This window comes from Dipodomys merriami, unplaced genomic scaffold (assembly GCF_024711535.1).
Source record: "Dipodomys merriami isolate MVZ:Mamm:240054 unplaced genomic scaffold, mDipMer1.0.p SCAF_421, whole genome shotgun sequence".
Taxonomy (NCBI): Eukaryota; Metazoa; Chordata; class Mammalia; order Rodentia; family Heteromyidae; genus Dipodomys; species Dipodomys merriami.
Genome location: NW_027205838.1, coordinates 100,032 through 125,008, shown reverse-complemented (window position 1 = coordinate 125,008; position 24,977 = coordinate 100,032). Strand labels below are relative to the sequence as shown.

The window sequence follows — 24,977 nt, the reverse complement described above, 5'->3', positions numbered from 1 at the left end:
ATACCTGGGCTGGCCCAGCCATCCTCCTACTTCTGCCTTTCCCCTATTGCTGGGGTGGCAGGCATGTGCCACCGCACCCAGCCATTGTGCTTCTCAAATAGCTGGGATGACAGATAAACACTACCCTGCTCAGCCATTGATTCAATGGGGTCTCACAAACTTTGGCCTGGAATCCTAATTCTCTGCATCTTCAACTTCTCCCTAGCTAGAATGGCAGGCTTGAGTCGGTTGTGGGACTTGAACTCAGGGCCTGGGTGCTAATCCTGAGCCTTTGAAGCTCCACCTCCTTCCCCACCCCTTTTTTTTTTTGTTTTAGTGGAGATAAGCATCTCACAGGTTTTCCTGCTAAAGCTGGCTTTGAACTGCCATTCTCAGATCCCAGTCTCCAGAGTAGCTGAGATTACAGGTGTAAGCCACGCACATGCCAGTGTGTTAGGCCCAAGCCATGGACAGGCACAGGGGAGAAAATGGCAGCCATGTGCAGTTCCAGGCGTGTCCACACGGGGCAGTGTCTCCCCAGCATCCTCACGGTGCTGTGGGGCTGTGGATCTCAGGCCCTTAGCAGGAGAATCCACACACACATGCTTAGGAAACAAGGAGTCGTGTGTTTGCTTTGCTGCTTGTGCTTGCTAGGTTGTTGCTTTACCACTCGTGCTAAGCCTCCAGCCCTCCTATTTCTTATTTTGGAGATAGAAGCTGGCAGACTTTGTTGTCCCAGCTGGCCTTAAACTGACTATAGAACAGGGTCCTGTCCCATCCCTGCCTCCCTCCTCCCTCTCTTCCCATGGCTCGGGCTCCAGTCACAGAGATGTTCTTCCAACACGCCAGGCTCCATCCTGCCCCAGGGCCTTTGCACAGGCTGTGCCCTCTGCCAATGATACATCTTCCATCCACAAATCTCTCTCTCTCTCTCTCTTTTTTCTTTTTGTCAGTTGTGGGGCTTGAATTTGGGGCCTGGGCACTGCCCTTGAGCTCTTTTGCTCAAGCTATTTGAGCCACAGTGCCACACTCCCAGTTTTCTGGTGATTGGTTCCTTGGAGGTAAGAGTCTCATGACTTTTCTGCTCAGGCTGGCTTCACATCACCACCCTCAAATCTCAGCCTCCTGAGTAGCTGGGATTACAGGGGTGAGTCACCAGATTGTTTCCTATTTCATTCTTCTCACTCTCTAGCACCTAATATATGCTCGTGATTTGCATTTGGTTTATTTTCTCTCTAATCCCACTTAGAATGTCAGCTCCATGGAACAGGACCTTTTAAAGCCTGTCTGACACCTGGTAGGTCCTCAATAAATGTTTGCTGAATAAAAATCTGGTTCTGAGCAATGTTTGGGCACCATCTGTATACTGGGCTAGGTCAGAATACCCTGTTGACTGGGTGTCCATGGCTCACGCCTGTCATCCTAGCTACTCAGGAGGCTGAGATCTGAGGCTCACAGTTCAAAGCCAGCCCCAGCATGAAAGTCCATGAGACTCCTTTCTCTAATGAACCACCAGAAAATCAGATGTGGAGCTATGGCTCAAGTGGTAGAGCTCTAGCCTTGAGCAAAGAGCTCAAGGGACAGCACCCAGGCCCTGAGTTCAAGCCCCACAACTGACAACAACAAAAATCCCTTCAGTGTATTTGGTCCCAGACCCCAGTGCCTACCCTCCTAGAAGGAAGGTAAATCTTTGCCCTCCCCTCCCCCGTCAACTTTGGGCTCCTTAGGCTCCGGGCCAGGACCTGGCTTGTCCCCACCTTGGACTGCCTCATGAAACCCCAGATCTTTCAAGTCCACAGGCCAAGGCCAGAGGCTGGGAGGAGGAAGGGCTGGGCCTGCACTTTGTCACTTGAGATGGAGGCTGGAGGTGTGGGGGAGGGGAGACAGAGTCCAAGCTCATCTCCCAGATGGGCCCCAGGCTGGGCCACCCCCTCTTCCCTAGCCTCAGTTCCCCTTCTTTCCCATGGAAGCTTTCTTTAGTGTGTGTGCTGGTCCTGAGCCTTGAACTCAGGGCCAGGGCACTGTCCCATAGCTCTACTTCACCCTTTTTGCTGTTTTTTTTTTTTTTTTTGGGGGGGGTGTCTGGTCGTGAGGCCTGAACTCTAGGCCTGGGTGCTGTCCCTCAGCATTCCTTGCTGGTTATTTTTATTTTTATTTTTTTGGCCTGTCGTGGGACTTGAACTCTGGGCCTGGGCACTGTCCCTCAGTTCTTCAGCTGAAGGCCAGTGCTCTATCCCTTGAGCCACAGTGCCATTTCCAGTTTTCTGGTGGTTCATTGGAGATAAGAGTCTCACAGCCTTTTCTGCCTTCTGGCTGGCTTTGAACCAGGAGCCTCAGATCTCAGCCTTCTGAATAGCTGGGACTACAGGCATGTACTACCTCACCCGGCTGGGATAGATTTCTTTTTGTGTTTTTTTTTGGTCCGGTCGTGGGGCCTGAACTCAGTCTGGGCACTGTCCCTCAGCTCTTCAGCTCAAGGCTAGCGCTCTACCACTTGAGCCACAGCACCACTTCCGGCTTTTTTCTTTTTGCTTATGTGGTGCTGAGGAATCGCACCCAGGCCCTCAGGCATGCAAGGCAAGCGCTCTACCACTGAGCCACCTTCCCAGCCCTGGGATAGATCTCTATCGATGACATTTCCCGTCACTTTTGTAGGCATGGGATCAAGCCTTCTCTCCTCTGTGTGACTTTTTTCACTCTGCATGAAATTTATTCATGAACTAGGGCTGGGGTGCTCTTCAGGGGTGGTATTTTCCTGACAGGGGTGGTTCTAGGGTTCATCTTTAGCACCACAAAATAAAAAAGTAACGCACCCGTGCTATCGCATGTAAATATAGTTCCTTTATATCTAGTTTTATTTTCTTGCTAAAACAGCATGTGTAGGCAGGCCAGGCTGGCTTGGAACTTCGAATCCTTCTGTGTTAGCTTTCCACCTGCTGTGATTATAGGTATCAGCAACCATATTTGACTGTAAGATGAGTCTTCAGTGAGTTAAGACTGGGATTCAGTCGAATATGACACTCAAAGGATTCCTCACATGGACCCCAAGTCTGGACTGAGGACACCTTAGGCTGGAGACAAAAGCGCGGGTGTCTCTGGGAAGAGTAGTAAGGGGTTCGGGGGTCAGTACCAGTGCTTGAACTCAGGGTCTCAGACTCAATTTGCTTATACCCCCAGCCCTACCATCTGAGCCACTCCTCCAGATCTGCTTTTTGCTGATTTTTTTTTTGGCCGGTCCTGGGGCTTGAACTCTGGGCCTGGGCGCTGTCCCCGCACTCTTCATCTCAAGGCGAGCGCCCTACCACTTGAGCCACAGCACCACTTCCAGTTTTCTGGTGGTTTATTGGAAATAAGAGTCTCACAGACTTTCCTGCCCGGGCTGGCTTTGAACTGTGATCCTCAGATCTCAGCCTCCTGAGTAGCTAGGATTACAGGTGTGAGCCACCAGGGCCTGGCTGTTGCTGATTATTTTAGAGGTGGAGTCTTGAAGACTTTTCTGCTGGAGCTGGCCTTGAACCTCAGTCCTTCAGGTCTTGGTCCCCTGAATAGCTGAGAGAGAACAGGTGCCAGCTACTGGTGCCTGGCAGGCAGACAGATCTATGTTTCCCTCCCACCCCCGGGGACCAATGGGGTATGGGCAGAGGAGGGAAGAGGCTTGAGGATTGGGAGAAGAAATTGTTAGGGGGGACAAAGATGCCCAAGATCATCAAATGGTGGTGGTGATGGGGATGTTTTGAGGCCAGTCAGTCGCAGGATGACAGGAGTGAGCCATGGGTGTACAGCTTTCTTTTTTTTTTTTTTTTTTTGTTGGTCGTGGGGCTTGAACTCTGGGCCTGGGCGCTGTCCCTCAGCTCTTCAGCTCAAGGCGAGCGCTCTACCACTTGAGCTACAGCACCACTTCCGAGTGTACAGCTTTCTTTGGTACTTATTGAGCAACTACTATATACTAGGCTATCTAGCTACAGAGTGAAGGCAAGGGATTCTTGTGCCCCAAATTAAAGAATTGGCACTGTGTATCAGTGGCAGAGTAGTAAGGTGGTAGTAAGGGATGAGGTAGGGGTGACATTTACAGGGGTAACCGTGCACCCCTTAGCTAAGATGTAAGTGGCAACTTTTTTTTTTTTTTGGATAGGTTGTGGGGCTTGAACTCTGGGCTTGAGCACTGTCCCTCAGCTCTTCAGCTCAAGGCAAGCGCTCTACCCCTTGAGCCACAGCGCCACTTCTGGTTTTCTGGTGGTTAATTGAAGATAAGAGTTTCATGGACTTGCCTGCCCAGGCTGGCTTTGAACAGTGATCCTCAGATCTCAGCCTCCTGAGTAGCTAGGATGACAGGTGTGAGCCACTGGCACCTGGCTAACATGTTTGTTCCATTGGATTCCCTTGTCATGCATTCCATCTGCAAATCAAGTCTGGGTTTCTTTGTGGGGAACCCAGGGAACCCCTAACTTGGCTGTGCCCCACTGAGGTATGTGATTCAGGAAGACAGTGGACCGGGTCCCCACTGGGCTAATGGAGACTTTGGCCCTCCCCTTGCCCCTTATCTCAAGGCCAAGAGCCATGTTCAGGGGCGGCTGGGAAGAAGGTGATGGGGTGGGGTGCGGTGGGAGGGGGGCAGAGTCAGCAATCTGGGCATGGCTGGGTGGGGTAGGGCAGGGTTCAGGCTCCACAAAGAACAATGCACCTTGTTTTCCTCCACCAGGAATATTTCAGATTGCTCCGTGATCCCCACTGAAAGCACATTGACCCTCCAACGCCCTCCAATTAGGGCTAAGTGTTTCAGGGGCCTGGATGGAGTGCCGTGGTGGACACTTACCTGGCGTGAGTAGGGCCTGGCTTCCAAACCCAGATGTGACTGCATCCCAATAAATCCAATTTATGGCACTGAAATGTGGGTGTCACAAAACAGTACTTAATTTAAAAACTTTTTTTTTGTCAGTCATGGGATTTGAACTCTGGGCCTGGGCGCTGTCCCTCAGCTCTGCAGCTCAAGGCTAGTGCTCTACCACTTGAGTCATAACGCCACTTCCAGTTTTCTGGCGGTTTATTGGAGATAAGAGAAGCTAGGAGCCAGTGACTCTGGTGGTTAATTGAAGATAAGAGTTTCACGGACTTTCCTGCCCAGGCTGGCTTTGAACCTCGACCCTCAGATCTCTCAGCCTCCTGAGTAGCCAGGATTACAGGCGTGAATAACTGGCGCCAAGTTTAAAAACCTTTTTTTGGGGGGGGGGTCAATTAGTCATGGGCTGGAACTCTGGGCCTGGGCGCTGTCTTTCAGCTCTTCAGCTCAAAGCCAGTGCTCTACCACTTGAGCCACAGCGCCACGTCCAGTTTCCTGTTAGTTCATTGGCGATTAATGGACTTTCTTTCCCTGGGCTGGCATTGAACCACGACCCTCACATCTCAGCCTTCTGAATAGCTAGGATGACAGGCGTGAGCCACCAGTGTCTGGTGGTAAAGCATTCTCTTGACTGTACAAAAGCCTGGCAATAATAGGTTCGAGTTGATCAGTGATACAGTTTGCTGGTCCCTGTTGTAAAATCAGGCAGCCTCATTCCTGCTGTCTGATTTGAGGCCACTGTCAATTGGGGGGGGGGAGACTGAGTCAGCATTTACTCACCCAGAAGAACACATGGATGCCAAACCAGACGGGGCAGTGATGTTACATAGGGACTGCTATAGACCAGGCGGTGAGGTGTGAACGTCATTGGGATGCCTGCGGTCCACCAGCCACACACCCAGCATGAATGCAGCGCCTGCTGTATACCAACACACACATTCACGCCTGAGTTTGGAGCGTGGAGTCAGGAAGGCTCTCCCCAGGAAGGGAGGTTTGAGTTGGGAGGAGCAGAGTCCACAGCTGTGTGTGTCCTCACGAATCCTGCTCACCTGCAGAATAAAGGAAATGACACCCATTTGGCAGGGTTGGTTTAAAGGGCGACGGTATGCAGAAGGCACTCTATGAGCCTGGCACATAGCCGGCTCTGCTAGTATACAGTGGGACCCCTACCTGGCCGCTGTGCCGTATCTGACACACAGTGCACACTGCATTCATCCTGGCTTTGTGCATGGTACACCGTAAGCGCCTCGCCAATGCCGGATCCATGCCGGCTCCACAACCTGCAAGTAGGCAGTGGGCTGCGCACCGATGCCTGGCAGGCGCCCCGCGATGCCCGGTCGGGGTCGGATGTGGGAGTGGCCTGCGCTCGGGCTGCGGTGGGCGCGCCGTGATGAGCCCGGTTTTATTCTCTGGCTCACAGCAGGCGCTGCATCCAGGCTCAGCCCGCGTGCAGTGTGCGGTAGGCTCTTCGCTCTGCTCGTGCACACGCATGGCGGGCACACAGCTGGCACTCTCCAGGAAGGCGGCGGTGACCGGAGGCCAGGTGCGAGCCGCCGGGCCCGGCGCGCCGGAGCTCAGGGCCCCCGCCCCTCCCGAGTCCAGCGGAGCCCCGAGGCCGAGTCCTCCACATTCCCACAATCCCGGGCGGCCCCGCCCGGCTCCCGGCGGCGCGGCCCCTTCCCACGTCGGCGCGTCCAAACGCGCGTGCCCCCCCCCCCACTTCGTCCCGCCCCGCCCTCCGGCGCCGAGGCCACGCCCCCACGCCCGGTCCGCTAGTCCCACCCCCGCGGTGCGCGCGCCGGCCGCCGGCCACTTTCATTGGCCGCGCTGGCTGCCAGTCGTCGTGGGCGTCCAGCGCGCTAGGTTGTCCGGCGCTGTCGCTCGATCGCGGCGGCTGCGGTTTAGCGGCGGCGGCGGCGGTGACGGCGGCAGCGGCGGGCGGTGGCAGCGGCGACGGCGACGGCGGTGGCGGCGGGCGGCGAGGCGACGCGGGCGGCGGCAGGGTCCGCGTCGGCGCGGCCCGAGCGGAGGACCGGCGGCCGCGGCCGAGCGGCGGCCCGAGCCGAGGGCGGGGCCGGGCGCAGCCGAGGCGGCGGCTCCGGCGGGCCGGGCCGGGCCGGGGGCCGGCGGCGGCGGCCGCCGCGGCCGGGGCCGGGACGATGACTCTGGAGTCCATGATGGCGTGTTGCCTGAGCGACGAGGTGAAGGAGTCCAAGCGCATCAACGCCGAGATTGAGAAGCAGCTGCGGCGGGACAAGCGCGACGCGCGGCGCGAGCTGAAGCTGCTGCTGCTCGGTGAGTGGCCGCCGCCGCCGGCCCGGCCCGGCCCGGGGCCCGCGCTCCGCCGGGCGAGCCGGTCCCTGCGGGGCCAGGCCGCGGCCCGCGCGCCTCCCCCCGCGGCCGTCGCCCCTTGGCTGCCGACTGGGGGTGGGGTGGGGACGGCTGTCCCCGATCTCTTCCCCCGGGCTGTGATCCGCGGGATCCCTCCCTTCGCGGGCCGCCAGGTGGATCCCAGCCGTGACCTCCTCGGTCCGCCCCCTCTCCCCCCATCCCCCGGGGTTCGCCCCGGTCCCCGGTGCCCCTGCAAAGCCATCCTCCGCCCTGCGTCCCTCTGCCGACCTACCGAGGCTGGGAGGACGCCCCTGGGGGTGTCCGAGGCGGCTCCCCCCCCCAAGCTGGGCGGGCTGGGGTTGGTTGGGCCTCCCGCCCTCCCGTGGAGGCTCCCGCTGCCCCAGGCACACCTGGTGCCCAAGTCCGGCCACCTAGGCCCAGATGGCGGAGTGTTGTCACCCCAAATAAGGGCCCAAATGAGAGCAGGGAGGAATGGCCCCTGGCAGGGGTTTACAAAACAGAAGCTGTGTCCCTGTCACCCAGCGTCCGAACAGACCTCCGGGAGTTGCAGAGCAGGGGCAGGTGGGGGGCAGGGGCTGTCTTGGAGGGGTTGAGGGGCCGGAGGAAAGGCGGCTGGGGGCAGTGGGGTTCAGGACACAGGCACTGAGATAAGAGGGTCTGCTGACAGCATCCAGGGTAGGGCCGATGTCAGAGACACTTGGTGACTGAATATGCTAGCAGAAGACCCAGGCGCAGAGGGCTTTGGGCTGAGTCTCGAGGTTCTGGGGCAGAGGACGTGGGTGCGGAGAGGCTGGGGCAGAAGGTGTTGGGTGAAGAGGGGTTTGGTATAGAGGCGTTGGGGGCAGAGGGGGCTGAGGCGGACATGGAGGCAGGCACTGGAACCGGCCTTGACGTGCTCACGGGCTGGTGGCGTGCCGCCACAGACAGGTCAGTGTCCTAAGGCAGCATTTGTGGCTCCCAGACACTGGCCTTGGTGGCAAAGCTTTCCTGGTACTTTTTCCCCCCAAGTGGGTGTGATTTCTCCCAAGGGCTCTGGGTGTCCCCCCAGGAAGAGACAGTGGACAGATTGGAACGGTGGCTCCACAGTTGGTGGCTGGCATGGACTGGCTTCTGCCCAGAGGAGGAGACCCTCTGTGTGGAAATCCTGGTAATGCTGAGCACTGGTGGCACGTGCCTGTAATTCCCTCTACTCAGGAGGCTGAGATCTGAGCTTCGCAGGTCCAGCCAGCCCCAGCAGATAAATCCGAGAAACTCTTAATCTTCTGTTAACCAGCAAAAGTCGAAAGAGGTGCTGTGGCTGAAATAGTAGAGGGCTAGCCTTGAGTAATAAAGCCAAGTAGAGTGTGAGGCCCTGAGTTCAAGTCCCAGTTCCCAGTAACCTGGATTGTGCAGATGCCTAGAGCGGTTTGGAGTGATCTTTGGGTCTCCTGTCCTGCACCTGGGCTTGAGGTTGACTTGACTCAAGTTTTGCAGTGGGGCTGGGCAGGTCCCCAGCCTAGCGGTTTGGAGTGGAGGCCCAGCTGCTGTGCCTGTAGTCCCTCCCATCCTGCGCTGTTTCAGGAGAGTGGTGTCAGTGCATGGCGGGTGGGTAGGAGAGGGAGGACAGGTGGAAATGCCGAGGCCCCGGGTGTGCTGGGTGCTGGGAGGGCTTCACAGAGGAGCTGGTGTTGGCCGGGCCCCTTGGACAACCCCACATGGGACCCTCTGTCCCACGTTGAGGGCTTTGTCCAGGACCTTGATGTGGGGGGAGGACGCTGGCGGGGGGCTGGGGCTCATCACTGAGTCCCTGCTCTGTACCATCCCCACCTGTGGGAATCGTGCCATGTTAGCTGCCAGCTAGAGAAAGCACTGTCCTGTGTGGCAAGCAAATCGAGGGGGGCTGAGGGCTCCCCGGGGGGCCACAGCCACTGCTCCCACAAATGTGTAGCCAGTGGCGCTCTGGTATTTTGAGGACAGGCCCTGTGGTCTCTTTGGTCAGGGTGGGGTTTGCCTTTCCTCTGGAACAAGCCCCCCCCTTCCCCCTTCGCGTGGGAGCGCCCCTCTGCTGCTACTGCTCCCATTTGGGTGGCAGAGTGGGTATGGGGGGCAGGGCCTCACCTGGGCTCCCAGGGACCTCTTTCACACCTGCCACCAGCTAGGACAGGGCCTCGTCCTCTGCCCTGCCTGGGCTGCCCGGTGGGGGGGAGGGGTCATTCTCTCTGGGGGTGTGTCCTGGGCTCTGCAGTGACGCCCCATAGACAGTGGCCCTTGTAGGGTCTCTGCCCTGCTCCCATGCCATGCGGGGAGCCCCACTCCTCACAGAGGCGGCCTAGTGTTGGCAGGCGCAGCGCGGCGCCCCATGGGGCTGTTGCAGGGTCTTCGGGGTTGGTGTCTCGTTGGTCCCAGGCTGGTCTCCTTGGTGCCTGTCGGTGGCAGCCGTCAGCAGCCATGGGCTGGGAGGGACGTGGACTGCGTGGCTAGTGGATGTGTCCTTCCAGCCTCCCCTCCCGCCACTGCCGTCGCTGGGGTCCCGCAGGCGCCCGGGCGGGGGTGGGGTGGGGGAGAGGCTTCCTGTCACTCGATAGCCTGGCCACCGAGGAGACGGCTGCGATCGGTGCCCAGGTTTCTGGCTGGAGAAAGGCGAGGCCTTGCTGGGAATGCCTGTTCCCGAGGCCTGGCGCGCACGCAGGGCTGAGCCGGCTGCTGGCGGCTTTCTAAATAAAGCAGGGTGGTCAGTCCGTGAGGCTTCCTGTCCCCTGTGCTGCTGGCTGGGCAGCCCGAGCCGGATCTGCCCCGGGGGCGGCTGGGGGGCTGGGTGTGCCTCCCGTGCCCTACCGGGAAGGAGGCCGGCAGTGGCCACCTCCTGCCTGCCAGGGTCTCCGCGGTCCCGCCCCCCCCTCCACAGAGGGAGACCCCATAGGGATCTCTGAGCTGTGCCCCATGTATGCTAAATCACTAAACCCCCATCAGGGCGGGGTCCTGGAGGCCGCCCAGGGACCTGTGAGCTCCAGGCCGGAGCTCTTAACATCCGTTGTGCCCTCAGTTTCCCTGCCTGTCCCTGAGGGACCAGCCCCTGTAGGCATCCCCTGGGAAAAGTCAGCTTGCATGGTGAAGGGCGGGGCGCAGGCAGCACCTGAGCTGTGTGCCCACAGGTCACCCAGGGCGCCCCGTGGCCATTCCCGTGGCCCGCCGGCTGCCCCGTGCCCCAGCTGGCTGCCCACGGAGGAAGTGCCGCCTCCCGCCAGCGGCCGTCACATGCGGAGTTGACAGGTGGGGCAGGCTTGGCGGGACGGAAGCCCGGCCGGCCCTGGGATGCGGCCGCGGGCAGGTGGCCCCAGGGGAGACAGCAGGGTGGCAGTTGGCCCCCCAGTCCCCAGCGGGGCGCTCATGTTCCTGTGAATGGGGACAGTGAGGCGCCAGGGTGTCCTAGAGCAGGGCGCTGTGAGGGTGGGTGCTGACTGAGCTCTGAGCAGTGGCTGGTGGGTCCTTGCTCCCAGCTCCCCCCCTTGGCCCCCGCCCTCCTGGCAGCCACCACTCCTGTCCTGGGGTGACTAGAGCCGTTGAACCTGTCACCTAGGCGTGGCTACGTCCCCTGCCCAGACCCCACCCTGGCCTCCTCACAACCCCCAATGCGGAGCCTCCCCGCCAGGGTGGGACCCGCACTGCCACAGCCAGCTGGAGCTTGCAGGTGCCTCAGTTTCCCCGGGCCCGGGCGCGGTTGAGAGCACAGGGAGCACCGGCAATGCTGCTGTTGGGGGTCACTCACTGGCTTCCTGCACCCCGGTGCTGCGAAGGGTATTCCACAGAGCGCTTGCGCAGGGCACTGTGGAGAGAGCCCTGCTGGTGACAGCCACACAGGTCCCGCCGCCGCTGCTGACAGCGTGGTCACATGGGGCACGCAGCCGTGTGAGCCCCGCATGCCGTGACTGCTCACAGGCAGGCGGGGTCCCGGGCGGTCCCCCTGTGTCCTGCAGCCTGCAAGCTGCTGTGTCCCCGTCTGACGGATGCCCGGCCTGCAGCGGGCACGGCAGAGGGAGAGCCTGTGTCCCCACTGCAGGCTTGCACAGCACTGGGGCGCAGGTGCCCCCCCCATGGTACCAGACTGCCAAGCGGAGAGACTTGTGTCGCTGCTGAGCCTGGCGTCCTGCGTGTAGCGGGGCTCTGCCCAGGCACTTCCTGCCGTCACTGCCGGGCCAGGGTGGCAGGACGGGGGCGCGTGGTCTCGAGATGAGACGCAGGTCCCCATCCATGACCACCAGCCCTCTTGGGGTCCCCACGCCGGTGGCCTGGCTGGCCTGGCGAGGGCGCGGCCCCGCGCGGGGAGGAGCCCGGCCGCAGGACGAGCTCTGTCCTGTGCGCCATGCCCCCTGGCCATGGAGGGAGGGTGGGCTGACCAGGTGGGACCCGGTGGAGGCCCGGTGGGGAGCGGGCGTCTTCCTGCTCTGCTTCCCCTGTCTCTGGCGAGCCTCCGTGGTGGCATCTGGGCAGGCAGGGCTCTGTCCTCATCCTTAGATGGGGTGTGGCCCCAAAGACCCTCATGCTGGAGACGCGGGCTTCAGCTTGGCACCGTGGGGAAGGTTGGAACCTTTAAGCCAGGAGGCCTGATGGGAGGTCGTGGGTCATCAGTCAGGGCATGTCCTTGAGGGGAAAAACGCACCCCTCTTTCTCCCGGTGCTGTTTGACCTCAGCGCCTCTTTCTTGCTAGGCAGTGGCTCTGACAGTGAGCCACGCCTCCAGGCCTTCTTGCTCAGTTTTGCAGCCTGGGTCTTGCACTTATTTACACCCTGTTTGGCTTGGGCCTTGTCTTCCGTCTACACTATCTATGCCCAGCTTTTTATTGGTAGAGATGGGGTCTCCTGGACTTTTTGCCCAGGCTGGTGCAGAACCAAAGTTTTCCTGATCTCTGCCTCCTGAGTAGTTGGGTTTGTAGGCAGGAAGTGCCCTGCCCAGCTGCCAGCGCCTTTTGTGTCCCAGCCTTGAGGAAACAGGTTTGCATCCTCTGTGCTCTTGCTGTGGTGAGCTGTCCCCACCAGAGAGGCCTGTGAGACTGGGCTCTCCACAGCCCATCTCCTCTAGGTTGATGGTTTCAGGAGCTCATTCAGCAGCAGGCGGGGATGCCAAGCCCACCTGGCCCTGGCTGGGTGGTGCTCCCACCAGGCTTGCCTGGCTTGGGGGCTTCGTAGAGGGAGAAGGCTAGGGTGGGGTCCGGAAGGGTGAGGGGTGGGTGTCACTGGGGTGAGTCTGCTGGGCTGGCCACGCCCCCTGGGGTTGGTCTGCCCAGCCCCACTGGAATCTGACCTGTGGCATCAGCATCCCTACCTTGAGATACCTGGGAAGGCTGGCAGCCCAACACCGGCTCTGGCAAACTCTGTCACCACCATGGAGATAAGATTGTGCCTTGAGTCCAGAGGCCGTCTGTTACCCACTTTTGATTATTATGTCTGTTGCCTACAGACCACAGGGTGCTCCTGAGGGCAGAAGCTGGGGCCACCTGGCTTCTCGCTTCCCAGGAGGGTGTGAAGGGACGAGGAGATTGACGGCCTAACACACTCTCCTGTGTTCAGGTCAGCACTTAGTACTCTGTGATCTTAAGAGGGCTGCTTTCCCTCTCTGTCTCAGTTTCCCCAACTCTCAAACAGAACTCTCAGGGGTAGCACCTCTCAGGGTTCTGGAGATGAAGTGGAGTTGGGGTGGAAACAACGCGAGCTGGACTGTGCCCATTTGACCAGAGTCTTCAACTACAGGAGGGTCTCCCATGGGGCCCATGGCATCAGGGTGCCTCACCTGACCCTGACCAGAGATGGCACACCTGTCCTGACAGCCACAGCATCACCGCCACAACCACTGGTGGTCAGGCTGGGACCTTGCAGCTAGGACATGGCTGCCGACCCCCACTTGTGACACAACCTCCATGTTCTACTCCCAGATATGGCCCCTGTGTGGGCCAGCATTGTGTCCACTCATCTAAATGTCCATTCGTACATTTATACATACATACATCTACCTACCTGCCTGTCCACCTGTCCATCCATCCATTCATTTATCCATCCATCCATCCACACATACATTTATCTACCTACCCATCCACCCACCTGTTCACCTACCTACCTACCTATCCATCCATCCATCCATCCACCCATTCATTCATCTATCCACCCACCCATCTACCTGCCTATCCATCCATTCATACATCCATGCATCTATCCACAATCTATCCACCTGTCCACCCACCCACCCATCTGTTCATCCACCTACCCATCCATCCATTCATCTGTCCATCAATCTGTCCACCCATTCATTCATCTTTCCACCCACCCATCCACCTGCCCATCCATCCATCCATCTACCCACCCATCTATCCATACATCCACACATCCACCCATTTGTTCATCTATCTACCCATCTATCCACTTACCCATCTATCTATTCATCTGCCCATCCAGTCATTTATCCATCCATATATATATATACATCTGTCCATCCACCCATCCATCCATCTGTTCATCCACCTACCCATTCATCCATCCATCCATCCATCCATTCATCTCATCTATCCATCCACCCACCCACCACCCATCTATCCTCCCTCCCACATACCGGCTGGGTGTGGCTTTGTCAGGCAGCCTGGCTCCTCATTTCTTCCTTTGTATATTAGTGGCAGCATAGACTCTGGCCGCCCTTGGTGGTCGTAGTGACTGAGTGTGCCAACTGACCTGTAGGCTGTATCTGGTTCTGCCCTGGACCTCATGCCCTGCAGGTGGGGTGGCTGGCATGGTGGTGGCCCCGGGGAGAAGGAAGCAGCGGTTCTGGGTCGTGCTGGCTGGTTCCAGAGATGCTTGCAGCCCTGTCCATGCAGGGGCTGGGGTCTGAGTGGACCTCTCCATCCCGGGAGCATCCTGGGGGCGGGGAGCAGTGTGGCGTGGGAGGGCGAAGGTTTACTCGCGCTGGGGAGTGTTGAGGACAGGGCTGTGGGCTGCCCACCGTGCCCCACACTCCCAGGCGGGGGCCACAGGGCACGGGAAGAGGAGTCTCAGCCTGGGAGAGCCGTGGCCGCAGGCATCCTCCGTGTTCCCGCCTCCCCGGCCCGGCCTCCCACCTTCCTCCTCTGCTGAGAACCAGGGGAGGTGGCATCCACACTGACAGCAGCCCCTGGCTTCCTGCGCCCACGGTGTCTGCAGCCCCTCGGGCCCCTCCATCCTCACCCCACCCCTGCACGGCCTGGCGCAGGGGCTGGGGCTTTCCTTGCACTCCAGCTGGGGCTTGCGCTTGGATGTCTGTCGTGTTTGTCACCAGCAGCCCTTCCCCTGTGGGAGTGCCACCAGGCTGGCTCTACTTTTACTTCTTGAAGCTGTGGGGCCCGCAGCTGAGGGCCGCGGTAGTGCTTGTGACCGTGGGTGTCGTGTCCTCCGTGGCGGTGCTGACTTGGCCAGGGCTGGGTGCTGGGCGATAGGTCGCAGTAGTCCCCACCATGTCGCAGGGAGCCTGAGAGGCGGTCTTGCCGGTGCCACCTGGGCTGTGCCCTGGGTCCTGGCCCTGGCTGTCTAGTGGTGGATGAGCGCCTGGCTGGGTGGCCAGTGGCCGTGGCGGTCAGGCGCCCTGCTCAGTCAGAGCGGCTCCCCTGGAAGGCCACGCATCTGCGGAGGGGTGACCACCTCTGCTGGCGCCCTGTGTGGCCCTGGTCCCAGGGGAATGGGGCAGTGGGCCACGCGGTCCCCGGGAGCACTCCCTGGCTTCCGGTGGGGGCTGCTGGTGGCTGTCACGCGGCTGTCGGCATGGACAGGTGAGCTGGGGGTGGGGCACGGGGCCAGCTCTGGCCAAGGAGCTCATGGGGCGGCAGTTGTGGGGCTTGGCACGGGTTGCCCCTCTCTCCTCGGGCACCGAAGAGTCCCTTTCCACCTGGGCGTGGGCCTGGTGGGCACCGTACATTTGCTGCTTTGAGTTCTGTCAGCTTCAGAAGGGACAAAGGCTGTGAAGAGGTCCCAGAGGAGCAGACACGGCGTCCCTAGGCTGTCCCGTGCTGTTGGGCACCCCGGTTTCCCTGCCTGCCGGCCGGCACTGCTGGCCCCCTGAAGGCTTGGGGTCCCCGATTCTGCCTTTCAGCTGGGACACTGCCAGCTGTCCATGTGCCGGTGTGTGTGCACCTGCTGTAAGTGGGTGTGTTTACACGTGCACTTGTCGGGGTGCTTGCCCTTGCCCCACAGTTCCCCAGGCCCCGCAGGCTGGTCGCTGTTAGCTCGTTAGGGAAAAGCGTGCGTGGCAGCCACATGCACCTTGCATTCGCTCCCCGTGCCCGGCCGAGCACCCCGCCTTTCCGCTTTGTACTTGCAGCTCTTGTGGCCAGGGGACCTTGGGCTTTGCCTGGCCTCCCCCTCCCAACAAGGCCGGCCCTGGGCTGGGCGCTGGCGCAGTGCCCTCTCCCGCCTGCTCTTCACCACCGCATCCACATGGCGGGGTGCCTTTTTGTAAGAGTTTGTTTCCTCTGTCCCCAGAGACCCCGGGTGGTGTCTGGGAGGTGTGGCTGCGGGGAGTGGGGCGCCCTGGCCTGCTCATGGAGGGGACGCCTCGGCAGGTTATTCCATCCACCCCTTACTCCAGGGTTCCCTGGGCTCCAGCCCAAGCAGAGATGTGTGGGTGCTCCCCCCCAGCCAGCGTGGGGGCAGGGGACAGGGAGCAAGCTGTGGGGCGCTGGTGTGAGGCCCCATGTGGCAGCTGCCCTGGGGTTCATCCTGAGGCTGGGTTCGGTGGTCCAGTCCTGGTTGTGCAGCAGGGGGACCCTTTGCCCAGGCAGGGCAGCAGGAGGCGCCGTGTTCATCCTTGGCAGGTGGCCACCTCCCCCTGGTGGCTGCAGGGTTGGGCCTCATGCCCACAGAGGGGCGCAGCCAGGATGTGGACGTGGCCACAGTGGACAGCCACGCGCCGGCGGGCGGCTGAGCCTGCGGGTGACAGCGGCACAGAGGCCCCGCCCCGTGGAGCGGGCGTCATGCTGTGTCAAGGAAGATGCCCGCGACGCCATTGCCTGGTGCCCCAGCCACCGTGGAGGCCACAGAGGCGGCACCTGGGGTGCGGCGTGGGTGAAAATGCGCTGTGGTTTTCCCCAGTGGTCCGGAAGGGACAGTAAACCAGCTTGCTAGGTTGCCCCATGTGGTGAGCAGGCACACCGCACCTGCCCACACAGCCCTGGGGCAGGCTGGCGGGTCATGGCGGCCGTGACACCAGTCCTGGGCCCTGTGGCTGACCCTTCCCCTCTCCTTCCGCCCCCCTCCCCAACCACAGGCACAGGCGAGAGCGGGAAGAGCACGTTCATCAAGCAGATGCGCATCATCCACGGGGCGGGCTACTCCGAGGAGGACAAGCGGGGCTTCACCAAGCTGGTCTACCAGAATATCTTCACCGCCATGCAGGCCATGATCCGTGCCATGGAGACGCTGAAGATCCTCTACAAGTATGAGCAGAACAAGGTGTGTCTTGCTGGAGAGGACTGGGCGGGCGAGGGGTGAGACTGGGTGGGGGGCGGGGCTGGGGCGGGGACTGGCCAGCGCTGGGCCCCTGCCTAGGCCTAAGTAAAGTCCTATGGCATGGAGGACAGGCATGGACTAGAGGCTGGGAAGGCCAGATTGCCCTGGTGGTCTGGACACTGCCCAGCTGAGCCCTACAGCTTCCGTTCCAAATAGCTTTTAGGGATGGCCGCCGAGGCCAAACGAGGCTGCCTGCCTGCGCCTCTCAGGAGCGGGCAGTGAGCCCACGGAGCCCCCACATTTTCACAGGTCATCCGTTAAAGACCACCCCGGTGGTCTTTATTTGCAGAATTACTCAGCCATCACTGTGAACATATTTCCAGAACACTCTGTCACCCTCAAAGGAAGCCTGCCCATTCCCTGCCTCTGGCCCCCACGAGTCCACCTCCTCTCTGTGTGGATCCGCCTGTTTTGGACGTTTCCTTTCCGCAGAGCCACACATTGCAGGGCCTCTTGTGTCTGCTGCCCCGAGTGCGGTGGCAGCCACAGGCACGTGCCAGCCCCGTCCTGTTCCTGGCTGTGTGGTGCTCCAGCAGGGGGAGCACTGTGTCTGTCAGTCCCCCTGCGGCCTCCGCTGCTCCACCGTGTGGCTTCCGTGTCTGTCTGTTCAGTGCTTGGGTGCAGTTGCCGGGTCCTCTGGCTGCCTCACCGCCTCGCGGCTGGCCTCGGCCGGTGCGCAGGCCCTGCTGGACCCCGCGGCCCTGGGGGTGTTGACTTGCTTCTGAGTAGCCTGCGATTCACCCAGAACTTTGCAGACCTGTCTCAGTGTGCCGGGCCTTGTTTACTGTGGTGCTGAGACGGTCTCCTTAGCCAGACAAACACACGGCACTGAGCTGCAGCCTGCCCCTTGTCTTTTTGGGACAGTGTCTCACTCTAGCCCAACCTGGCCCAGAACTTGAGATCCTGCTGCCTCTGCTTCCTGAGTGCTGAGATTATAGGAATGTGCCACCATGCTTGACCCAAATGTAGTTTATTTTCTTTTTTTTTCCCCCAGTCGTGGGGCTTGAACGCTAGGCCTTGGCACTGTCCCTGAGCTCTTCAGCTCAAGGCGAGCGCTCTACCACTTGAGCCACAGTTTCACTTCTGGTTTTCTGATGATTAATTGGTGATAAGAGTCTCATGGAGTGGTGCTGTGGCTCAAGTGGTAGAGCGCTCGCCTTGAGCTGAAGAGCACAGGCACAGCGCCCAGGCCCAGAGTTCAAGCCCCACGACCAACCAAAAAAAAAAAAAAAAAGTCTCATGGACTTTGCTGCCCAGGTGCTTTGAAACTCAGTTCTCAGATCTCAGCCTCCTGAGTAGCTAGGATTACAGGCGTGAGCCACCAGTGTGCCTGGTGTGGTTTATTTTCTGCTGGCACTAGGGCTTGAACTCAAAGACTTGTGTTCTTGTTTGGCTTTTCCTTTCTTCCTTTTTTTTTTTTTTTGGTCGGTCATGGGGCTTGAATTCAGGGCCTAGGTGCTGTCCCTGAGCATTTTTGCTCAAGGCTAACACTCTTACTTCTTTCAACCACAATTCTACTTCTGGTTTTCTGGTAGTTAATTGGAGATAAGAGTCTCAGTTTCCTGCCTCGGCTGGCTTTGAATGACAATTCTCAGATCTCAGCTTACTGTATAGCTAGGATTACAGGCATGAACCATGATGTCTGGCCCTTCTTTTTTTGGGGGAATAGAGGGTCAGTCATGGGGCTTGAACTCAGGGTCTAATCACTGTCCCTGAGCTTTTATGCTCAAGGCTAGCTAGTATTCTACCACTTTGAGCCACAGCACCACTTCTGGCTTTCTAGTGGTTAACTGGAGATAAGAGTCTTAGGGACTTTGCTGCCCAGGCTGGCTTTGAACCGTGATCTTTAGATCTCAGCCTCCTGAGTAGCTAGGATTACAGGCATGAGCTATCAGTGTTCAGCTGGCTTTTCTTTTTCTTTTTTTTAATTTTAATTTTTGGTGGTACTGGGTATGACTTCCAGGCCTTAAAAGTTGCTAGCCCAGTCCTTTTTACTCTGATCATTTTCTTCTGTGTTTTGTTTTTTGAATGGAGACAATACAAGCTTATGTATTAGAACATCAGAAAATTCTCTGATAAAGGAACCCACTTTGCAAACTATTTCTTTTTGTTGTTGTTTTTTTGTTTTTTTGGGTCTGGTCATGGGGCCTGAACTCTGGGCCTGGGTGCTGTCCCTCAGCTCTTCAGCTCAAGGCTAGCGCTCTACCACTTGAGCCACAGCACCACTTCTGGCTTTTTTCTTTTTTTTTTTTTTTTGGGTCTGGTCGTGGGGCCTGAACTCTGGGCCTGGGCGCTGTCCCTCAGCTCTTCAGCTCAAGGCTAGCGCTCTACCACTTGAGCCACAGTGCCACTTCCGGCTTTTTTTCTTTTTGCTTATGTGGTGCTGAGGAATCGAACCCAGGGCCTCGAGCATGCAAGGCAAGCGCTCTACCACTGAGCCACCTTCCCAGCCCTGGCTTTTTTCTTTTGCTTATGTGGTGCTGAGGAATTGAACCGAGGGCCTCATGCATGCAAAGCAAGCGCTCTGCCACTGAGCCACCTTCCCAGCCCTTTGAAAAATATTTCACACAGTCCTTCTAGTACATGTACATTAAAAATACTGTCCTTAGCCAGGTGCTGGTGGCTCACGCCTGTAATCCTAATGACTCAGGAGGCTGAGATCTGAGGATCATGGTTCAAAGCCAGCCCGGGCAAGGAAAGTCCATGAGACACTTATTTCCAATAAACCACTAGAAAACCGGAAGTGGCGCTGTGGCTCAAGTGGTAGAGCACTCGCCTTGAGCTGAAGAGCTGAGGGACAGCACCCAGGCCCAGAGTTCAAGCCCCACAACCGACAAAAAAAAAAAAAAAAAATACTGTCCTTGAATAAGGTATAAGTGTAGCTTAAGTGTAGCTTTATAACGTTTAGGAAAGTGAGTCTCCTGTTTCTGACTGGACCAGCCTGTACTGCAACCCCACGGATGCACCCCATAAGCCAAGACGGCGGGCGTGTGTCACCGCGCCTGTCAGTTGAGAGCCTCCTGGTCTCTGCCTCTGCTGCCGGTGTGTGGCAAGGCTGTGTCGCCTTTGGAAACAAACCTCAGAGTCCCTCGCTGCCACATGCTAGGACCCCACTTCCCCGAGAGCCGTGTGCCCATGCCCGTGGGGCAGCGACCCGACCACATGGCAGCCGTCAGGTCTCCCAGCCGTGGCCAGGTGCCCTGTGAACTCAGCCTGTCCTCCTGCCCACAGGCCAACGCGCTCCTGATCCGGGAGGTGGACGTGGAGAAGGTAACCACGTTCGAGCAGCAGTATGTGAACGCCATCAAGACGCTGTGGAACGACCCCGGCATCCAGGAGTGCTACGACCGCCGGCGCGAGTTCCAGCTCTCCGACTCGGCTAAGTAGTGAGTGCCGCGTGCCCGTCCCGGCCCAGCCCTCCAGGGTTTCCTAGGAGTCCGAGAGCCAGAGGGCTGTGCCATGGAGTAGTTCCCATGGTGCACCGGGGCCGCCCCATGCTTCCCTTCAGCTGTCCCAGGAGCTTTCCTTGTTCCTGTCACTTCTGTCCCCAATCCAGAATAATCCAGGCAGCTCCATCCATCCAGTGCAGGCATCACAGTGCCAGGCCTTATCCCTGTCCTGTCCCGGGACAGCAGTCCCTGAGCAGCCCCTCCATGCTGTGTTGCAGTTACCTGACCGACGTGGACCGCATTGCCACCGTGGGCTACCTGCCCACCCAGCAGGATGTGCTGCGGGTCCGCGTGCCCACCACTGGCATCATCGAGTACCCCTTCGACCTGGAGAACATCATCTTCAGGTGCCATGCCGGGGAGGAGGCCGCGGGGGACGGGGAGGCCACAGCCAGGGAGGAGGACTGAGGGCCCAGGGGCCTGGGCTGCAGGCCTGGCTCGGCCGCTGGCGGCTGGGTACCTGCGGATAGACAGGTCTCTCACACCCGCACAGCACCCCAGCTTATTCAGAGCCACCAGAGGGCAAGGCCCAGTGCGTGAGTCCTGGGGCCACCAGGGCAGAGGTAGGGCTGTGTGTTACCACTGTGCAGTGCCATTCTGTGTATGGGCTAGGTTGTGCCAGGGCCTAGAGGCGGTGGGCTGGGGTAGGGGGGCTGGGGAGGCTTCCTCCCTATCCAGCCGCTGTCCAGGTTCTAAGCTGGGGTCCTGGAGTCTTGAGGAGACCCCAGACACCCCTGCTCTGAGGAGAGGACCCTCTCTAGGCCCCTGACAGAGGCAGACAGTGGTCCCCACATGTCCAGGGTCCGTATGTGGGGAGAGGGGAGATGAGACGCCGCGCTGCCCAGCTCACCCAGGGATGCCCCTGCAGACGTGGGGTCAGGGTCCGCCTCAGCGGTGGGGCTGAGCGCCCATTGGCTTACAGGATGGTGGACGTGGGTGGACAGCGATCAGAGAGGAGGAAGTGGATCCACTGCTTTGAGAACGTCACGTCCATCATGTTTCTCGTGGCACTCAGCGAGTACGACCAGGTCCTGGTGGAGTCTGATAATGAGGTGCGTGGGGCTCCCCTGGGGTGGGGGTGGTGCACCGCAGGTCCCCACCGCAGGCAACTGGGCAGCCTGCTCACGCGCCTCCTCCCTCCCTCAGAACCGCATGGAGGAGAGCAAGGCACTCTTCCGCACCATCATCACCTACCCCTGGTTCCAGAACTCCTCCGTCATCCTCTTCCTCAACAAGAAGGACCTGCTGGAGGACAAGGTTCTGCACTCGCATCTCGTCGACTACTTCCCGGAGTTTGACGGTGAGGGGCGCTGAGGCCGGTGCTGGGGCGGGGGGAGGGGGGGGTGCGTGTGGCAGGCAGGCACTGGGGGTGAGGGGCGTGGCCTGGACCTGGGCTGGCAGCTGCTGCTGGCCTGGTCCTTCAGAGCTGCTGGGGAACCCTCTGCAGCTTCCTCTCCGTGTTGACCCCCCAGAGGCCCCAGGGGGGTCAGAGTGCTGGAAAGCAGCAGAACGTGGGGTTCACAGTAGTGATGTATGTGGCTGGGCTCAGAGTTCTTGTCCTCCCTGGTGTATGGAGTAGGCACCTGCTCCCCCCCCCCCAATACCGTGTGCCCTTCCCAGCCCATCCTGGGGTCTCCAGCTCTGCCCTTCCCGGGGCCCTCCCCGTGCAGGACGCCCTCCTCCCTCCCTGCACCCCAGAGCCAGCAGGATGGTGGGTGGGGAGCAGTGCCTGCTGGCCCAGCCTGGAGGGGAGTGAGTGGGGGCCCCCCGGGTGGGCCCCGGCGTGAGCCCCTCCCCCGCTGTGCGCAGGGCCCCAGCGGGACGCGCAGGCCGCCCGCGAGTTCATCCTGAAGATGTTCGTGGACCTGAACCCCGACAGCGACAAGATCATCTACTCGCATTTCACGTGCGCCACGGACACGGAGAACATCCGCTTCGTGTTCGCGGCGGTGAAGGACACCATCCTGCAGCTCAACCTGAAGGAGTACAACCTGGTGTAGCCGCGCCGCGGCCCGGGCGCCCCGCCCGCCGCCAGCCCCCGCACCTTCTCCCCGCAGCCCGGCCGGGGCCGCCCGCGCCGCCCTTGCCTTGTCGCCCGATCGTTTTCTACAGAAAGAAAAAGGAAATCCAACCGAAGCCAAGCCAGTGGACCGGAACGGAGGAGCCGCAGTGCGCATGCGCCCCGGGAGGCCGGCCCCGGCCCGGCCCGGCCCGCGCTGCGCCTGCGCCGTGTCCGCCCGGCGTCGCCAGCCCGGGCGTCCCGAGGCCCGGCGGGGGGGGGGGGGGGCGCCGGCCACCGTCTCTGTCTCCCCCTCCCCCGGTTTCCCCCCTCCCGGCGGAGGAGCGCTGGGCCCGAGGCCGCCCCGGCCTCTTTTTAAGTTATTGCTGTCCGCGGCCCGCGCCGCGCCCCGGACTCCGCGGTGGGGGTGCGCCCGCCCGCCCGCCCGCCCGCCCGCGCCCGCGCCCGCCCTGGGAAGTGCCTCACTGTTCTTTTTGTTGTTGTTATGTTTTTGTTTTTGAAAAAAAAACACAAAACAAAAGGTTCACCGGCTCTGCGGCCGAGCCGCCCGCCGCGCGCCCCGGAGCCCGCGCCGGGCTGGGGCGGCCGCGCCGGCCGCCGGGTCTCGGGTTTGGAATCGGGGTGCAGCGGGGACTCTTAAAGAATATTCTCAGGTCTGTCCCCAAGACAGGAGGCCCCGGCTGGCGGTGGGGCGGGGCGGGGTGTGCGTGGGGCGCCAGCCCCGCCCCGTGGCGCCCCGCCCAGGCGCCCGCCCGCGGCCCAGGGCGCGGGACCCCGCGTGGCGCCCGCCGCGTCTCCTGTGCCACGTCTGCCTTGGAGGTCAGTGCCATGGCGCCCCCGGCGCCCCCGCCCCGCCGCGCTCCGCGGGAAGGGAAGGGAGCGGGACTCGGGCGCGGCGGCCGGGGCGCCCCGCCGGCCCAGTGTTAGCCCCTCCCAGGGTTCGTGTGTGCCAACCGGCCCGGCCCGGCCCGGGCGCGCCGTGCCAACGCCCCCTCCGGACAGCGCGCAGCCACCCCAGGAGCATGCGGCCGGGGCCCCGCCCCGACGCCCCGACGGAAGCCGACTTTTCATATCTTTCTCCCGAAATGAATCGTTTTAAATTGGAATAAATTTTGTTCCTAAACGCCGCTGTCTCTGTGTGGGTCGCGCCCGCCCCGGGGCCGCCGCCCGCCCGGCCCGCCCAGCCCAGGGACAGCGCCCGCCCGGCCCAGGGACAGCGCCCGCCCGCCCGGCCCAGGGACAGCGCCCGCCCAGCCCAGCCCAGGGACAGCGCCCGCCCGGCCCACCCAGCCCAGGGACAGCGCCCGCCCGGCCCAGCCCAGGGACAGTGCCCGCCCGGCCCAGGGACAGCGCCCGCCCAGCCCACCCAGCCCAGGGACAGCGCCCGCCCGGCCCACCCAGCCCAGGGACAGCGCCCGGCCCACCCAGCCCAGGGACAGCGCCCGTCAGGCCCGGCCCAGGGACAGCGCCCGTCAGGCCCGGCCCAGGGACAGCGCCCGTCAGGCCCACCCAGCCCAGGGACAGCGCCCGCCCAGCCCAGCCCAGGGACAGCGCCCGCCCGGCCCGGCCCAGGGACAGCGCCCGCCCGGCCCGGCCCAGGGACAGCGCCCGTCAGGCCCGGCCCGGCCCAGGGACAGCGCCCGTCAGGCCCGGCCCAGGGACAGCGCCCGTCAGGCCCGGCCCAGGGACAGCGCCCGTCAGGCCCGGCCCAGGGACAGCGCCCGTCAGGCCCGGCCCAGGGACAGTGCCCGCCCGGCCCGGCCCAGGGACAGCGCCCGCGGCCCTCGCTCAAGCCCCTTGACGACAAAAACCCGCACAGGCCGTGTCGGCCGCACCAGGGCCCGGGGGGCGGGTGCCCACAGACACAGGCTCTGCGTGAACCCCAGCTGAAGCAGGGGCCCGGGGTTCGAACCCCAGTCCCGCCGCACACCGCCAATCAACTGCGGCAGGAAGCCGGCGGGATCTGCCACTAACGCTTGGACCCGGACCCGAGGGGCCGGGCAGCACGCAGCCGCGCGCTCCCACACTGCCGCTGCGCCCCTTCACCCCACGCCCTCCCGGCCCTGGCGCCCTACCCGCCTCCTGTCTTCGGGGCCTTCTGGGAGTGGGTGCTGCGCGTCGTGAGGTCAGAGCCTGCCCTGCTCCTGGCTGAGCAGTGTTCCACAGGCTTCCTCGGCCCTGGGGAAGCGGCTTGCTCCTGCATCTTGGCCTTTGGGAATCAGGCCGATAGCAAGGTGGGATTTCAGCTTTTTGGGTGCATACCCAGTGGTTGGAAAGCCTGGAGCTTTGAGAGTCCGGTGTGCGCAGGCGCTGGGGGAGACCTGTGTATGGGGGGACCTGCGCTTCCCACGGAGCCTCCCTGCGGCCCCCATGCTGGGCTTTGAGGAGCACCCCACGGCCCCCACGGGTACCTTCCCACCCAGCTGACTCAGCCATTCCACTTCTTTGTCTGTCAGGCTTAGGGCCCCTGGGTGTGGGGAAGGGAGCCATCATGGTTGCAACTCCCTCCCTCCCCCCAAGAAGAAATAGGGGCCAGGAAAGGAACAGGATGGGCCAGTAGGGACCAGTTTAGATCAGCCCGTAGTGGGAGAGCGGCAAGTGAGGGAGGGAGGCTCAGGAAGGAGCTATGGTGGTTAATTGAGGGCCTAGCACTCAAGGCAGGTGGCAGAGCCCATGCGAAGATCCTGGGGCATAGGTCTGGCGGGGTGGCTCGGTGGTAGAGCGCTTGCATGCATGAGGCCCTGGCTTCCATTCCTGTGCACCACAAAAGCAGAAAAAGCCGGAAGTGGCGCTGTGTCTCTAGTGGTAGAGCTCTCGCCTTGAGCTGAAGAGCTGAGGGACAGCGC

The 24,977-nt window shown here is 61.1% G+C and overlaps 1 protein-coding gene and 1 long non-coding RNA gene across 3 annotated transcripts; one reads left to right on the top strand and one right to left on the bottom strand.

Moving 5' to 3' along the window:
- Nucleotides 1–2,373: 2,373 nt before the first annotated feature.
- On the bottom strand, nucleotides 2,374–6,261 carry LOC138807608 (uncharacterized). 2 transcript variants are annotated; one of them, XR_011366211.1, is made up of 4 exons: nucleotides 5,987–6,261; nucleotides 5,597–5,865; nucleotides 4,793–4,860; nucleotides 2,374–4,375 (listed from the first exon to the last, which is right to left on the bottom strand). It is a non-coding gene; the product is annotated as an uncharacterized lncRNA (long non-coding RNA). The 2 variants fall into 2 exon arrangements; XR_011366210.1 differs by having other exon boundaries at nucleotides 2,374–4,860.
- Nucleotides 6,262–6,914: 653 nt separating this feature from the next.
- LOC138807567 (guanine nucleotide-binding protein subunit alpha-11) lies at nucleotides 6,915–23,254 on the top strand. Its single transcript, XM_069993337.1, has 7 exons — nucleotides 6,915–7,111; nucleotides 16,421–16,605; nucleotides 19,894–20,048; nucleotides 20,330–20,458; nucleotides 21,034–21,163; nucleotides 21,258–21,411; nucleotides 21,921–23,254. The coding sequence occupies exons 1-7, from the start codon at nucleotides 6,976–6,978 to the stop codon at nucleotides 22,109–22,111; spliced, it is 1,080 nt and encodes a 359-aa protein (XP_069849438.1). The 5' UTR covers nucleotides 6,915–6,975; the 3' UTR covers nucleotides 22,112–23,254.
- Nucleotides 23,255–24,977: the final 1,723 nt, after the last annotated feature.